At 41.8% G+C, this 18,102-nt stretch overlaps 1 protein-coding gene across 7 annotated transcripts in view; it reads left to right on the plus strand.

Moving 5' to 3' along the window:
* The window catches only part of MAMDC2 (MAM domain containing 2), an 88,397-nt gene that overhangs the window by 43,716 nt on the left and 26,579 nt on the right, over positions 1 to 18,102 (plus strand). For all 7 annotated transcript variants that reach the window (XM_081880984.1, XM_081880987.1, XM_081880989.1 and 4 more), the window contains 4 exons: positions 7,161 to 7,417; positions 8,693 to 8,786; positions 13,359 to 13,505; positions 17,071 to 17,336. In XM_081880984.1, the coding sequence (XP_081737110.1) occupies positions 7,161 to 7,417; positions 8,693 to 8,786; positions 13,359 to 13,505; positions 17,071 to 17,336 (764 nt within the window). The remainder of the gene's footprint in view (positions 1 to 7,160; positions 7,418 to 8,692; positions 8,787 to 13,358; positions 13,506 to 17,070; positions 17,337 to 18,102) is intronic.

An 18,102-nucleotide genomic window follows, 5' to 3' on the forward strand; every position in this document is an offset into this window, starting at 1 on the left:
TCTGCATCCACAAAAATCAACACAGCTTTTCTATTTATGTCAGTTTCCAGAAGTTCCAAAATGTCTATAATATTCCTCACATTATCTGACATTTGTCTGCCTGGTAGAAAGCCTGTTTGGTCCCTGTGAATCTCCTCTAACAAAACTTTTTTAAATCTTTTTGCTAAAATGTCTGCAAAAATTTTGTAATCCACATTCAAAAGTGATATAGGGCGGTAGTTCTTAACTTGATGTTTCTCAGTTTCTGTCTTCGGTATAAGTGAGATGAATGCTTCCTTCCACGATTCGGGAGCCTTTTTCCCCTCCAAGATTTGATTACAAACTTCTTTCAATGGTTGTACTAACCATTCCTTCAATGCTTTGTAGTATCTCGCGGTCAGCCCATCTGGTCCTGGTGATTTCCCTAGTTGCATATCCTGAATGGCACCCTCTATTTCTTGATCTGTGATTTTCTCATTCAAACTCCTTCTGTTTTTTTCCGAAATTTTTGGCAGGCCGTGTTTTTCAATAAATTCTTCTATCTCTTGTTCATTCTTTGGCCCTTGTTTATACAGTTTCTTGAAAAAACTTTGAAAACAATTACTTATCTCATTTGGTTTATTAATAAACTTCCCATCTACTTCGAGTGATGTCACCGTATTCAACTTTTGTCTCTTTTTCAATTGCCATGACAGTAGCTTTCCACATTTATCTGCTGACTCGAAGGTCTTTTGCCTCATTTGTTTTATTTTCCATTCTATTTCCTGATTCATCAGTTCCATATATTGTGTTTGATGAAACTTTATTTCTCTTAAAATCTCATGAGACTTAGGTTTAGATCTAAGTTTCTTCTCCCCTTCTTTTATTAGGTTCCAAATTTTCTCCTTCCTCTCATTCTGTTTTTTCCTCTTTATTGAATTCTGTTGTATTAGGAAGCCACGCATCACGGCTTTGCTTGCGTCCCAAATTACTCTTTTTTCTACATCTGATCTCAGGTTTATCTCGAAGTAATCTTTAAGTGTCTTTTGGGCCTTTTTACAAATTGCTTCATCTCCAAAAAGGGTGTCATTCATTCTCCATCTAAAGGTTCCAGCTGTTGTCAGTCTCATTTCCATCTTTACAGCATTATGGTCGGAGCAGGTTTTTGGGCAAATTTCTGTTTTTTTAACCCTTGATGCCAGGAATCAGCGTGTTTTTACATGAGTAGAATGTGTTCTTTTATTTAAAATGCATCTCTGGGTTATTTGTGGGGCATAGGAATTCGTTCTTTTTTCTTCTTCTTTTTCAAAATATAGTCCAGCCCACCACATGGTCTGAGGGACAGTGGACTGGCCCATGGCTGAAAAAAGTTGCTGACCCCTGGTCAAGAGGGGCTGGGAGCTGGGGGCACTGTTATACAGTGGTTCTGCTCCTTCATTCCGGGCCGTGTCCAGAAAGTGGTGTCCAGACCCCTGGGTTCTCACTTGTGGGATGCCTCAGGGTTCTGTCCTTTCCCCCATGCTTTTTAACATCTATATGAAGCCTCTGGGAGAGATCATCAGGGGGTTTGGGCTGGGTGTTCATCAGTATGTGGATGATACCCAGCTCTACCTCTCTTTTAAATCAGAACCAGTGAAGGCGGTGAAGGTCCTGTGTGAGTGTCTGGAGGCAGTTGGAAGATGGATAGCAGCAAACAGATTGAGGTTGAATCCTGACAAGACAGATGTACTGTTTTGGGGGGACGGGGCAGGCAGGTGTGAAGGACTCCCTGCTTCTGAATGGCCTAATCATGCCCCTGAAGAACCAGGTGCGCAGCCTGGGAGTCATTTTGGGCTCCCAGCTGTCCATGGAGGTGCAGGTTAATTCTGTGTCCAGGGCAGCTGTTTATCAGCTCCATCTGGTATGCAGGTGAGACCCTACCTGTCTGTGGACTGTCTTGCCAGAGTGGTGCATGCTCTAGTTATCTCTCACTTGGACTACTGCAATGCGCTCTATGTGGGGCTACCTTTAAAGGTGACCCAGAAACTACAACTAATCCAGAATGTGGCAGCTAGACTGGTGACTGGGAAAGGCTGCCGAGACCACATAAAGATTAAAAAAAGAACTTATATGGGGGAAATAGTGCAATGTAGTGATAATCTCTTATAGAAAGAGAACCATTGTTTTACCTCAAGCAAAGAAATAATGCATTTTCCAGGGATTTTTGACATTTATTTCAGCACTGATTATAGAATTGATGAAGCGCCACAGGCTAGGAGGAGGTGTTTTATTATCATAAACTTCTTCCAGACTCCAAGCCAGCACTCAAGAGTACCCAGTCCTGGCACCTTTTTGTTGTTGCTGTTGTTAAAATGTGTGGCACTTACTTAGGGTTGCTATATCTTAAAGAGCAAAAAAGAGGACAGCCCAAGCTGGGAAAGAGAGGCCCAGAGCCACCAGACCTGCAGCCGCTTTCTTTGGCTGGGGCTGGCAGTGGCTGCAGTGTGCAGAGCAGCCCGAGCCAAAGAATCCAGAAATAAACAACAAATTTAATCTCCCCCAACACCCAGACATTTCCTTTAAAATTTAAAAATCCCCCGGATGGGCATGTTGGCCCCCCAAGAGAGGACATGTCCGGGATTTCCCAGACATATGGCAACTCTAGCACTGCTCCAAGGCAGTGCTAGAGTTGAAGAGTGCTTGAAGTGCTGCTTGAAGAGCAGGAAACATTAAATGCTCGATGATGCTGAAAGATGAAAGGAATAATTTACAGAGCTGGCTCATAAGTAACAGTAGCCTAACTACTGTTGTCTATGTTCTGGTAACCTCAAGGTTAGATTACTGCAATGTGTTATACGTAGGGCTACCTCTGAAGACAGTTTGGAAACTTCAGCTGGTGCAGAATTCAGTGGCCAGGTTGCAAGACGGTTTGAGCATATTACACCAATCCTGGTCCAACTGCACTGGCTGTCGATTAGTTTCTGGGCCCAATTCAAAGTGCTAGTTTTGACCTATAAAGCCTTAAATGGCTCAGGACCACAATACTTCAAGGACCGCCTGTCTCCATAAGAACCTACCTGGACCCCGAGATCATCTTCCGAGGCCCTCCTTTGTGTGCCTCCCCCTTGAGAGGTGCAGAGGGTGGCAACTCGAGAATGGGCCTTCTCTGCAGTGGCTCCCCCTCTGTGGAATGCTCTCCCCCAGGAAGTTCACCTGGCGCCTTCACTATACACCTTTAGGCGCCGGGCAGAAACGTTCCTTTTTAACCAGGCCTTGGTTTGACCTGATCAACATCCCCATACCCTTGTAAAATGTGGTTCTTTTGGAGGAGGGTGGTATTATTGGGTAATTGCTTTTATTTTTATTTTATATACTGTGATCCTTTTATGTGAACTGCCCTGAAACCTTCAAATATAGGGCAGTATATAAATTCAATAAATAATAATAATGACTGCATTTTAAAGACACGTGGAATTATTTGATGTTCTATCAACACAGGGTAATATATCATAGTTCTTTGTCACCTTTTTGCACTAAAAACACATTTTAACAATGAAAAATACTAGAAGTGGGATGTCTCAGGGCTATTTTCGAAGACATACTGTACTCTGGTTCAGATACTTGATTATAACCTATCAATGCAGTAAATTAGTTATAAAGATCTGTTTATTTACTTTGGGTAAATACTAACAAATTGAGCTCCTGTCTTTGTATTCTGTATGGTCACAGAATACAACTTTCTGTGTATAGAATTAGAAATGGATATTGCAACAAACTCCCACGAGAATGGTTACCATAGAGGGAAAAAGAATAAATAGGTGGTGAGTGAGTTCTTAGAATTCCAGAGAGGTAGACAGTGGCCCCAGCTCCTTGCCTGGACAGTGGTCACTGGTCACACTTTTTGGTGCTGAGTACACATAGCCCAAACATTTCTAAATCTTTTTCGATCCAGCATTATGCTTTGGTTTTGGACAAAATTGTTCCATTTAATTTGGCTTAGGTTTTACTAATTGGTTGCACCTTTAAAGAAGGGAAAAAAGATGTCCTGATCGAATTATGGTCAACATAAAATCTGTGTTGGAAATGCATTGGGAAGCAGGAGTTTGCCAGCACCATAAAAAGAGGCACCCACTGTAAAGCCAAGTCTTTTCATAATCCAGAAGAGAAGTGGCCATTAACTAAAAGTTAACAGTTTGAAAAATGAGCCAGTTACTTCCGCTACCGTTGTATAATTCCTCCCTAGCAACAAGTATACACAATACAACAGAAAACTTTTCATGATGAAACATGTTGTTGTTTTAGTATCTAGCCCCACAGTTTTTATGCACGTTAGCTTGACTAATGTCTGATATTTTCCTCTCTCCCTCTTTACCCCATCTCCTCAATGAAATAGTTTTTAAACTTTGAGACTACAAGCAGCCGTGGTACTTACCTAGGCCAGTCTGGCCCAGTATTTTTGTATGTGTGCCTGAGGTGGAAAATCTAAATGGATCGCCTTTCTGCATATGTATTAGTCCATCAACCAGTACCCATGGTCTCATTGTCATGTCACACTAAGCCAAACGATGGTTCAGTGCAAATGTGCTGGCTCTTGAGGAGATGGTAGCTGCTTTGCTCTTCCTTGGTCCTTTCAGGTCAGCATGGTGGGGCAGCTAAACCAGAGTTGGGCTTGGCCATGCACACCATAAATTTCATGCACTCTGATACCACTGTAAACAGTCATTGCTGCCCCCAGGGAGTTCTGGGTGCTGTAGTTTGTTATAGAGAGAGGTTAGGACACCCCTGTTACCCTCCCTGAACTACAATTTCTCAGAATGATTTAACAATCAATTCCTCTTCATAGGGAACTCTGAGAACTGTAGTACTGTGAGGGGAACCAGGGTCTCTTAACAACTGTTGGCACTTATAACAGCCAACTGTTCCCAGGAAGCTTTGGGGGAACCTTAGTTTGTTGTTTGAACCAGGGATCCTGGTTAAGCTCTCTCCTCATTACCTGTGACCTGTAGCCAAGGTTTGTTTGGATGATATGCTGTATGACAGAGAACTAAAAGGATACCAGGGAGTTCCAGGGTTGTATTTTGGCTGGAAAATCAGAACACAACGGTGGCTACAATGTCTTTATGAACTAAGGTTTATTTACATTGGCTCCCAGTACGTTTCCGAGCACAATTCAAAGTGTTGGTGCTGACCTTTAAAGCCCTAAACGGCCTCGGTCCAGTATATCTGAAGGAGCGTCTCCACCCCCATCGTTCTGCCCAGACACAGGTCCAGCTCTGAGGGCCTTCTGGCGGTTCCCTCACCGTGGGAAGCCAAGTTACAGGGAACCAGGCAGAGGGCCTTCTCGGTAGTGGCGCCCGCCCTGTGGAACACCCTCCCACCAGATGTCAAAGAGATAAACAACTACCAGACTTTTAGAAGACATCTGAAGGCAGCTCTGTTTAGGGAAGCTTTTAATGTTTAATAGACTATTGTATTTTAATATTCTGTTGGAAGCCGCCCAGAGTGGCTGGGGAAACCCAGCCAAATGGGCAGGGTACAAATAAATTATTATTATTATTATTATTATTATTATTATTATTATTATTATTATACATATTTATACCTGAGCCTTGATGGAAGGAGTGCAGAACACTGCACGTCAAGGTGCCTGTTGTTGCATCTCCCATGGCTTCAGCAAGCTTGGGTCCAGAGCAGAAGCCAGCTATGCACCCAGGTTTCTCCATGAAGCCTCTCCCAGCATCCCACATGGAGTTCTGTCCCTCCTTCCTTCTTGCTCTTTTAATAAAACTCCTGCAAAGGCCGCTGTTCTCTCCTGTGGTTACATCATGTCAACCTCCAACCTCCTAGTTCTCCTGTCTCTGTCCACGCATGGGGGTGGGGACAGTATTTGCATTGTCAATTAATCTTAATGGCCTGTTACTGTTGCTGTCTCTTTGTTTCTTGATGGCACTTCTGTCAGTCAACCTGATCAGGAAAACTGGTATAGCCTGCATTTTTACACTGTGTCTGGCATCTTCCCATAATGCTCCAAATATTTGCACTGGCATTCCTGAAAAACTTAGAATCATAGAATCATAGAGTTGGAAGAGACCACAAGGGCCATCGAGTCCAACCCCCTGCCAAGCAGGAAACACCATCAGAGCACTCCTGACATATGGTTGTCAAGCCTCTGCTTAAAGACCTCCAAAGAAGGAGACTCCACCACACTCCTTGGCAGCAAATTCCACTGTCCAACAGCTCTCACTGTCAGGAAGTTCTTCCTAATGTTTAGGTGGAATCTTCTTTCTTGTAGTTTGGAACCGTTGCTCCGTGTCCGCTTCTCTGGAGCAGCAGAAAACAACCTTTCTCCCTCCTCTATGTGACATCCTTTTATATATTTGAACATGGCTATCATATCACCCCTTAACCTCCTCTTCTCCAGGCCAAACATGCCCAGCTCCCTTAGCCGTTCTTCATAAGGCATCGTTTCCAGGCCTTTGACCATTTTGGTTGCCCTCCTCTGGACACGTTCCAGTTTGTCTGTGTCCTTCTTGAACTGTGGTGCCCAGAACTGGACACAGTACTCCAGGTGAGGTCTGACCAGAGCAGAATACAGTGGCACTATTACTTCCCTTGATCTAGATGCAATACTCCTATTGATGCAGCCCAGAATTGCATTGGCTTTTTTAGCTGCCGCGTCACACTGTTGGCTCATGTCAAGTTTGTGGTCAACCAAGACTCCTAGATCCTTTTCACATGTACTGCTCTCAAGCCAGGTGTCACCCATCTTGTATTTGTGCCTCTCATTTTTTTTGCCCAAGTGCAATACTTTACATTTCTCCCTGTTAAAATTCATCTTGTTTGTTTGGGCCCAGTTCTCTAATCTGTCAAGGTTGTTTTGAAGTGTGATCCTGTCCTCTGGGGTGTTAGCCACCCCTCCCAGTTTGGTGTCATCTGCAAATTTGATCAGGATGCCCTTGAGTCCATCATCCAAGTCGTTGATAAAGATGTTGAATAAGACCGGGCCCAAGACAGAACCCTGTGGCACCCCACTAGTCACTCTTCTCCAGGATGAAGAGGAACCATTGATGAGCACCCTCTGGGTTCGGTCACCCTTTGGGTTTGAAGTAGAGTGCTCAGTATTTGTTGTTTATAAAAAATAACACATCCAATTTACTTCCCACTGTTTATATGTTGCAGAAGCCATTTCATTAAGCATTAAAAGAAGCTTCTCTGATTTTTAGGTCATTATATGTATGTGGACTCTCTCTATGTCAAACATTTCCAGGAAGTGGCTCAGCTGGTCTCACCTAGGACAACAACTCCTATGTTGGGCTGCTTGTCCTTTTATTACCAAGTGCAGCAGGAAAGTGGAATTGTATTCACTGTCTACATGAGAGACATAAATGGCTTTTATGAAGAACTTTGGAAAGCAGATGGTTCTGTGAGTAAGGATTGGGTCTTAGGAGAAGTTGACTTCAGTGCACCATATCCAATGGAGGTAAGGCTCCAAATACTGAACTGCACACTTGCATATTCTACAGTTTGAAAAGTACTATCACATGAAAGTGACTTTTTTATGCCATTCTCTTTTCTTCAGTATGAATAGTTAAAACTCATACAACTTGAATGTTCCACTTGGAAGTAGATGTCTTCTGACAAATTGCTCTCTCTCCAATATTGCTGTGAAAACTATGTTTAACATGCAGCCATGGAGTGTGTGTACGGACTTGATGCATTAAGCAGTGTATTAATATACTAAATAGAATTTTCTAGAAGATATGATCAATTTCTAGGATGAACCCTAGAAAAATTATGGGTGATCAGTGCAGTTCAGACAGCTTTGTGGAAAGTTCTTCTTCACAATGTTCTGCATGGAATGACCATACGGCTTGTGATGGCTCAGGGTGGGGAGGGGTCTTCCCATGCTGATGGAATCCCATGTTGTTTAAGGGTCCGTCCCAAAATAATTACTATATATTTTAATAATTATTTTTCTATTTATAGCCTAACTTTTCTCCAAAGAGCTCTCTCCTTATTTTATTTTCATAACAGCCCTGTGAAGTTGGTTAGGCTGAGAGACTGTAACTTACCCAATATAGTGACACATTGTGGTGACAGTGAGCCTCATGGCAGATTTGAACAATGGTTTCCCAGGTCTTAGAACAACACTCTAACCCTTGTATCAAACTTTCCCCAAAAGAATATTCATATTGGATTTCTTCTATAAGAAAAACACCTTGAACTTTGATAGATACACATATTTCTATTTATGAGCACAATCAGGTTTAGTTTCGCTACCAACAGTTAAATGCTGGCGAATAGACGCATGTGCAATTGTCACACATTATGCTGTACATATGGTGTGCACTTATGAAATCTTACACAAGCTGATGTATGCACAGAGCAATCTGTATACGCTACGGTATATCAATTTGCCTGCCATTGTTGGTCATTAGTTGCCTTTTATTTGAGTTATATGAACATCTGCCCCTGAAACAGGCATGAAGAACCTTGGCCTGCAGACCAAATTAAGCCCGCCAAGGATCTAATTTGGCCCATGAGGCTTTTTCCCAAGCCACCGTCATCTTCTCCACATGTCCTGTCCTCCTGCCAGACACCTGGAGGGTGTAGTTTCAAGTATTCCCTCTCATGTGTGGTATTGGGAGTTACGTAGCTTTGTTGCAATGAAATAATAAAACTATCATTATTAAGCTATTAGTTAATGAATGATTGGTACAACAAAGAAGTTTCTCTACTTGGATTTTGTTTCCAGGTGATTTTTGAAGTTGCTTTCAACAGTGCGAATGGAGGATATATTGCTCTTGATGACATTTCTTTCTCTCCCGTTTTCTGCAGCAATCGGACAGGTATGAATTTCCTCCCTGAGTTTTTTGATTTGCTGTTAGATTTCAAAATGTTACATGGATTTGCAAGTGCTGTACTTAGATGTATCTTATTTAGTGCAACTTTTTTATTTAATTAGTTGTGTAAATTGGGACCATCAGTAACTCAATAACACAACATTAATGGGGAATAATGGTAATATGTCACCTAATATCAAATGACCACTGAGTTAAAAGAACTCTCTCCATTTGTATTTACATTGTACAGTGGTACCTCGGGTTAAGTACTTAACCTGAAACTGTTCTTAACCTGAAGCACCACTTAACTAATGGGGCCTCCCGCTGCTGCCATGTGATTTCTGTTCTCATCCTGAAGCAAAGTTCTTAACCCGAGGTACTGTTTCTGGGTTAGCGGGGTCTGTAACCTGAAGCGTATGTAACCTGGAGCGTATGTACCTGAGGTACCACAGTATTTCTGTTATGTGTAATCCCAAACGTAGCAAATGTTGGTGATTTGGTGTCAAAATTGCATATAGCTAATCTTTTAAAATTGGGTGATATATAAGTATTTCAACAGTTTTGTTATGGGTTTAGGGGCTGCTTGTGCGTAAACGGTTGAGTTCTCAACTCATGCAATCTGTTTCTAAACTCTCCCAGTCCGCGGAGCCATGGACGTATGGCTACCTCAATCGCTGGCAGAATCCGTCAGTGGGCGTTTCCGGAATTTACGCCAACATAAGAGTTCCTTAACGGAAACTCTCCTTCTGGATTCTCTGCGTGACAGTTTCCTACGCGGAGTGGGCGTCCCCAGCGGAGGTCCTGAAACCTCTCCGCTGTTCTCACTGGAAGTCTCTGGGAGCCATCCCTCCGACTGAGTTTCTGTGGGAACTCTCTCTCTCCCCCTGCTGGTTCCTTCCTCAGCATCCGAGGCTCTCCTACCCTCCTTGAGCCCCTCCACCACCTGACTCTCCGATGGCAGTTCCCTGACAAGTTTCAAATTTTGCCAAGTTTTGTTAATACTTTGTGCATGGTAGAGAAGGTGCCACCTTTTCTATTTTAGTGCTAACATGAACCAGGTCCCATTTATCACAGAAAAATATGATGCAGGCCAAACTGTGCTCTTGGTATTCTCCATATATGTGGATATATAACAATTCATCTTTATTGATTTTTTACAACAGAAATGCTTTCTTAACATAAGATCACAATATAAAGTTTCAATTTATTCTTGATGTACAGTGGTACCTCAGATTACATACACTTCAGGTTACAGGTTACAGACTCTGCTAACCCAGAAATAGTACCTCGGAGGCCCCACTAGCTAAAGTGGTACTTCAGGTTAAGAACAGTTTCAGGTTAAGAACGGACCTCCGGAACGAATTAAATACTTCACCCGAGGTACCACTGTACAACTGTTTCTAAATTTAAGGTCTTCCCTCCACAGTTTTTGCCAATCTGAAAGTTGTATGTTATGACCTAGATCTCTTGCCCACTTTATCGTGGCAGATTTTACCTCCTCATCCTTCACCGACCATTTTAATAAGATTTTATACATTTTGGACAGTGTTTTATCGGCATTGTATATCAAGTCTCTTTCAAACCTTGAAAGTTCTTTGTTAAAGCCCCTTTTTTATCTTGTTTGAATAGGTCATGTATTTGGTCATACTGTAACCAATTAGAATCATAGAATTGGAAGGGACCCTGAGGATCATCTAGTCCAACCCCCTGCAATGTAGGAATACGCAGATGTCCCATACAGGGATCGAACCTGCAACCTTGGCATTATCAGCACCACACTCTAACCAACTGAGCCATCCTAGTCACTCTACTTTTTATTTCTTCAAAATTATTGAGTTTTAATTGGTTGCCTTCTTCACAGAGAATTTCTTTATATGTAACCCAATCATTCATTATGTTAACCTTTTTTTACTGTTATGGCTTCCGTCAGCGACAACCACCAGGGTGTCTTTTGTTCCAAGATAACCTAGTTTTTTAACCTGACTGCATATAGGGACCTTCTTATTACATGATTCGTAAAATTTGTGTGAACTCTCGCTTTGTCATAACATAGGTAAGCATGCCAACCAAAATGATTGTTAAAGCCCTCTAGGTCTAGTATGTCAGTGTTCTTCAATACTATCCATTCCTTAATCCAAGATAGGCATGCACCTCCATGATACAACTCTAAGTTTGGCAGTGCAAAACCTCCTCTTTCTCTGTAATTTATAACTTATTCTCGACCTCTTGCCCTGCCAAATAAATCTTGTTATATCTTTCTGCCAGGTCTTAAAAAGTTTTACACTGTCCACTACTGGGATGGCTGGGAATAGAAAAAGCATTTTAGGCAACACATTCATTTTTATTGGGGAGATGCTACCCCAGAATGATAATTTTAACCTGTCCCATATTTTCCAAGTTTCTTTTTATTTCCTTTCAGGTTGGTATATAGTTGTCTTTATATAGATTTATAGGTAAAGGTAAAGGTAAAGGTAACCCTGCCCATATGGGCTAGTCGTGTCCGACTCTAGGGACTCTAGGGACTTAGATGGACTCTAAGTGCCCATCTCACTTAAGAGGCCGGGGGCCAGCGCTATCCGTAGACACTTCCGGGTCACGTGGCCAGCGTGATGAAGCTGCTCTGGCGAGCCAGCACCAGCGCAGCACACGGAAATGCCGTTTACCTTCCCGCTATAAAGCGGTACCTATTTATCTACTTGCACTTAGGGGTGCTTTCGAACTGCTAGGTGGGCAGGAGCAGGGACCGAAAGACGGGAGCTCACCCTGCCGCGGGGATTCGAACTGCCGACCATACGATCGGCAAGTCCTAGGCACTGAGGTTTTACCCACAGCGCCACCCACGTCACCATTAGATTTATATTCTTTGCCAATATCCAGATTCCTAGATATTTGATTCTTTTACAAGTTGTCAGTCCTGTAAGTTGTTGTAGTTCTCTTCTATCCTCCTCCCTCATATTTATTTTACTAACATTTTGGTTTTTTCTTTATTGAGTTTGAAACCTGTGACTAGCCCAAATTCTGTAATCTTTTCTAGCACTATTGACACACTTTCTTTTGGGTTTTCTGTTGTTATAGTCAGGTCGTCAGCGAAGGCTTTTACTTTGAAGGTCTTATTTCCGATAACTATACCCCTTATGTTCTTTTCTTTTCTGATGTTCATCTTCAGAATTTCCAACACCAAAATAAATAGCAGTGGGGATAAAGGGCACCCCTGTATTTTACCTCTCTTAATATTATAGTTTTCTGTTAGATTGTTATTTATAACTAGTTTAGCTCTTTGTTGCAAATATATTGCATTTATACCTTTATAGAAATTCTCTCCCACTCCTATCATCTCCAGTGTTTTTTTCATAAACCTCCAGGAGACATTGTTGAATGCTTTCTCAGCATCAATAAACAGCAACGCTGCCTGTTTTTTGTTTATCACTTCTAGATACTCTGGAGCAGGGGTAGTCAACCTTTTTATACCTACCGCCCACTAATGCATCTTTCTTGATGGTAAAATTTCCTTACCGCCCGCCAGCGCTTGATGGAAGGAGGATTCAGCTTGTGCCATAGAACCCCCAACCGCCCACCTAGAATCCTGAAACGCCCGCTAGTGGGCGGTAGGGACCAGGCTGACAATCCCTGCTCTAGAGTATCTATTGCATATCTTATATTATTTTTCATGTGGCACCCTGGGAGAAATCCTGCTTGATCCTCAGGGATATACTCTTTCAATATGCATTTCAATCTATTTGCTAGTATGTGTGCAAATATTTTGTAATCCTTATTAAGGAGATATAGGCTGGTAACTCTTAACTGATGTTGGATCTGTTCTTTTAGGGAAATATTGATTTATGTGTTTTTTATATGTTAGAGGGCTGTCACATTGAAAACTTTAAATTTCTACCATATATTTTTAAAATGGAGCAACAGCACAAAAATGGATCTATTTAAGCATGATATCTTGAAGGAATTTTCATTCTTTTTGATATGTTATTTATTTTTATGGGCCATTTTTTTTTATACTTAAAAGAAATAAAGACGGCTCAATTTGTCATACAGATGTGAGAGGTTTATATCCGCTTGAGTTTTGCCATATTTATTTAGAGCAGGTATTTATTCTGTCCAGTGTGTAGAGACAGACTTCCATAGGTTCACTGGTTTGATTTCCTCTTTCCATGTGTACACAAGGCCATGGGCAGGCAAATGGGACCTTAGGTGAAATGGGAGGTCTGGACACATCTCCCCAGAGCCTCCCTTCTTACTTACTTGTTCAGACAACTTGCACTGATGACCTGAGTGGGAAGGCTGCATGGGAGCATGGGAGGCATGCACAGACCTCCCGCCCCCCTGTTGGCCCTGTTGCATGGCTTCCACATATGCACAGGTGGGTGCAGAGGGACCTTTTAACCCAAAGAGAGTCTTCACATATGTCTGCCTTGCATAATATGCACAGCTGCCGTTAATGAACAAATAAAACAACATTGATTGTTGTCTTGATGCATTGTTGTTCTAATGCTTGTATTGCTCTGTGTACGCTTGCTTACCATGCAAATTCATTTTATCTCTTCCTTTCTCCTAACTTCCTTTCAGAAATTTCCTTCAGTCCTTCACAGGCAAGTTGCAGTTTTGAGGAGGATCTGTGTAATTTTTATCAGGATCGCAAGGATGGCCCTGGCTGGAGCAGGGTCAAAGTAAAGCCTAATGCATACAGGCCAGGAGACCATACTACTGGCATGGGTAAGTGACAAATCTTCTTCACCTGAAGAACAAGCAGAACATACAGATGAAGTACCTCAATGTTCTGAACCCAGTCGCACATTGCCATGAAAGTTTTGTGGGAATTCTGGAACTCCCAGCAATTTTTCCAAACTATTTTTCTTAGGTTGGCACAAAGAATAGACAACAGCAGCCCATGAAACAACAGCCAGAGACCAAAACAGGCATCACTGTATTCTGGTGAAATGCCTTCTGGGGGCGGGGGGGGGGAGAAGCTGGTATAAATAGGAGGGGACAGGGGATCTAGCACTACTGTAAGTCTGTAAAAAAACAATCGCTGGTGGGATGGCTCGGTTTGGACCTGTGGGAACTGCCCAGCCTCAGAAATGCAATTCTCCCGACTTCCGGGTTAGCGCGAACGGCTAATGGCGGATTCCCTCCGAGCTCCGGAGGGAATCGGCTCTGCTGAGGACGGGTCTTGCCGTGCCGGCGACACGGGGACCCTCAGAAACCGCAGGCGCGGAAGCCTGCGGACTTGGTGACTCGGTGGGCACCTTAAGCGCCCTCCCCGACCCACGAAGAGCCTTTTTAAAGGCTGCGGAGAGGGTACGGAGAGTGGCGTGGTGCTGAGAGTAGACCGCTACCTCAGTAGAGCGAAGCCGCAAGCCATGGCCGGAGAGCGCTGACTTTCTTCCCAAAATTTGGACTGGATAACAAAGGACCCGTGAGTAGTGGAATTTGGACTTTAAAAATTTTATCCTGTGAATTCGGCACGATCGGGGGATGTGTTAAAGGGAAGTCCGCACCCCCTCTACTTATAGACGTTTCAAAGCAAGGAACGGAGAATTAAGGCGGAATGAATACTGTTTTGATGATTTAAAAGTTTCTCACAAATTTGATAGAACAAGATTTTTGTGCTGGAGAGAAAGGGAATTTGGAACTTTGTGTGTATCCCCCCCAAAAAACCCGGGAGTGTCCTATTTGGGTCCCGGAGGAAGAAGTGAAAGGAGTTTGACAGCTGTCAAAGAAGCTGTCAAACGGGCGGACAAAGTAAAGAATTTTGCTATTTAATAACTCGTGGAATTAAAGCTGATACATTTGGACTGAGGCGATTGGAAACAAAGTATTGATAATAACAAAGTAACAGATTATTGGAAAAGGACTACTAAATAACTGAAAGCCCCCTAGGGGGAATTAGTGACATTACAATGGCCGCAGAGGGAAAATTACTGGCGGAGATAGAAAAAATGTTCTTTCTCGTGGGAATCCTGCAGGAGCAGAGTATGGCTCTGAGTAAAGTTTTTATGACCTTGAATCCTGAAACAAACAACTCTGCTGAATGCACAAAGGAGATGTATGATAAAAATTCTGCAGCTGAGCAGGAAGAGATGCCTTTGGAATTGACAGAGAAAAAAGAAGGAGTTCAGACACTACAAGTGGAAAATATCAACCAGGAATCTGCAGCGTTAGAGTATGAGCAAGAAGACCTCTGGATTACAGACCTGCGAAAGATGAGAAAGAAGAAGAGAGAAGCCCCTGGAGTACTTGGAATATTAAAACTAGAAAGAACAAAGCAATATGATTGGGACTTTTCTCTTGAGTATGGAAAACTAGATGGTCTTTCGCAGCAAACACTCTTCAACATTTTGAATGAAAGAAAATATGATCTGACTCTGACTGAACTCCTTCGGGGTCTTAGGACCATCGAAGAGGACTACCAATATAGCTGGCAGAGAGGGACTGACAGAGAATCAGACGCCTCGGACGTGAGGAATCCGGGCTAGAAATATTTTTTGTTTGTTTTCTGGACATTTGTCTAGGAAGGGACAGAAACCGGGGCAGGGGGGGGAGAGAATAGAATTATAAAATGTTATGTTTTGTTTTACTTGGTCAATGGGACCTACAATTAATATAATAAAGGGAAAATTTGTGAAGGGGAAGTTAGATCGACCTTAAAAAAAAAAGAAATTAATGATTATAAGAGAATTGGATAGTTGAATATAGATAAACAAAAGAATTTAATTTTTAAAAGCAATGTGAATATCTTTAAGAGGTTAGGTAAGAACTTGCTGAATTAATTTTGGAATTGGGATGTAAGAGGAGGGGGTGGGGGGAAGTCAATGAAAGTGGGTAAAGAAACTTAGGGTATGTAATTGTATTTGTGTGTTTGTTTGTCTTTGTCTTTGTGTGAGTGTCTGTTGTTATAAAATGTAAAAACCCAATAAAAATTATTTTTTTAAAAAAAAAACAGAAATGCAATTCTCCCTCAGCTTAATGTTTCTCAGTTACAGGGTACTTTTTAGGCGTTTGGGAAACACTGGACATTCCTCCAAAGAAGAATGGGTAATGAAAGTGCGGGACACATGATAAATTGCAGATATTGCATACATTGCAGATGAGTAAATTCAAGTTTGGAAACCAATAATATAACAAATAACATGATACACATAATAAGTTTTTACTTACCTGAAAGGCAAAAACAGGATCAGTGATTTACTATGGACAAACACCAGAAAATATTGTTTCTGGGCAGCTGGAGGAGATGGCACACATGGGCTGAGGTTTGAATAGCTATTATAAAAACTGACTAAAAGGTGTTTAGCTCGGCTTTCATGCCCCATCAGTTTTCTGAGAAGAGAATCAGTGGTCACATGGTGGTGAATGAAATCAAGATCAAGTGATGAATGCAATTCCTTGATATTCTGAAGTTGCTTTAAGTCCAAAATCCCCTGTTACCAGCTGCTTCATTAAAGGCTTAGTAAATGAAGTACTATTTAAGAACTCTCAGAAATAGCATTTTCTCTGACCTCATTCCTCTCTACATGTGTGTACATCTGCCTGCCATTTTAGGATTATACTTCATGTATCTGGTGAAGTGGGTATCTATTCTCTTCCATAATACATACTATAGTATTTAAGGTGCCATGAGAATCTTTGTTACTTTATCTCGGAATAGCTTTTCTGGTAAAAATGAATTTTACCAAACTACTTCAGATAGAGACTGGCTTAACCGGCAGTCTGTACTCACCTGGGAATAAGCCCCATTGAACTCAGTGGGTGTTACTCACTTCTGAATAGAATTGCATAGGATTGCACTGTCAGTCTGGTGAGCAGTGAAGTATGGTCAGTGACACAGCAATATGATCTAAACTATAATTCAGTATCCAACAATGTGTTCAATAGAGCTTTAATATCTACTGAGGAGCTGCTTGAGGAAAATGTGTTGGGTGATTTAGCGTCATGTCTGGATGGCCTTGGAGCTGAGTCAGCTGCCACCTGAACTGGTGAAGCCAGGGCTTCCTGCAGAGAAAGAAGTTCTCTCGTTGTAAGATTGAAATGTCTTGATCTTCAATAACACCTGGTAGTTGTCTAAATGCAATATAGGTGAAACTTATTTGGGAGGTTTTCTTTCAAACACTCATTTAGAAACATGGTGTTATATAATCAGTAATGGTTATAACTTGCAACTTTGCCAGCGGAAATTTTCTGTAACTCTAGAATCCAATGAAATGCCTAAAAGTGTCCTAAAATGAGGTGATGGAATGAGTTGGCCAGAAATGTTTTTTAACATTTTATTGTTTTGCAGGTTACTACTTGCTAGCGAATACAAAGTTTACATCACAACCTGGGTACATTGGCCGTTTGTACAGCACTACTTTGCCAGGAAATTTACAGTACTGTCTGCGGTTCTATTATGCCTTATATGGCTTTTTCAAAATGACTGATGCCCTGGCTGTTTACATCTTTGAAGAGAACCATGTGGTACAAGAGAAAATCTGGTCTGTCTTGGAAACTCCCAGAGGAGTCTGGACGCAAGTGGAGATCAGCTTCAAAAAGCCCATGCCTGCCAAGGTAATGACCAGTAATTTCTGTATGTCAGATTGCAGGGTTCCAAAGTAAGGCATGATATTTCCCCCCTTCTATTATTTTCCATTGAAACTTCCCTGACAGATGGGAATGTGATCACAGATAAAGATTTAGCCACTAAATGGGTTGAGTAGCAATTGGTTCTAAAGGCAATTTCCCAATTAATCAAACCAAAATTTGATATTTAAATTGGATACAATATGAGCACCTCTCCCAGGAAAGAGAGACACCAGCCACTACCTTTTTGCTAGAGGGTTCACATCAATTTAAACTTTCCTATTGAGAACCCTACAACTGAGGTTAAGAAAAGAAAGGAGCCAATAATGGATAATATAGTTTTGCCTAGTCATATGACAACCTTATTGTGTTTGGCTGCTTGAAGGCCTGGACAGGGGGGCTGCAATTATTTACTTGTGGAATAAATGAGCACTGATAAGTCTCCATTAGCACAAGCATTTCTGGTAGGGGTGGTGATGTGCTGCACTCTCTGCAAATTGTTTGTCTTTTACATGAAATAAGGCTTATTATTATTATTATTATTATTATTATTTATTATGTATACCCCACCCACTCTGAGCGGCTCACAACGGAATAATAATAATAATAATAATAATAATAAAGCAACATCAAACATTAAAAACTTCCCTAAACAGGGCTGCCGTCAGATGTCTTCTAAAAATCAGATAGTTGTTTATTTCCTTGACATCTGGTGGGAGGGCGTTCCACAGGGCGGGCGCCACTACCGATAAGA

Source organism: Podarcis erhardii (assembly GCF_964252035.2).
Source record: "Podarcis erhardii genome assembly, chromosome: 11".
In the NCBI taxonomy this organism is placed as follows: Eukaryota; Metazoa; Chordata; class Lepidosauria; order Squamata; family Lacertidae; genus Podarcis; species Podarcis erhardii.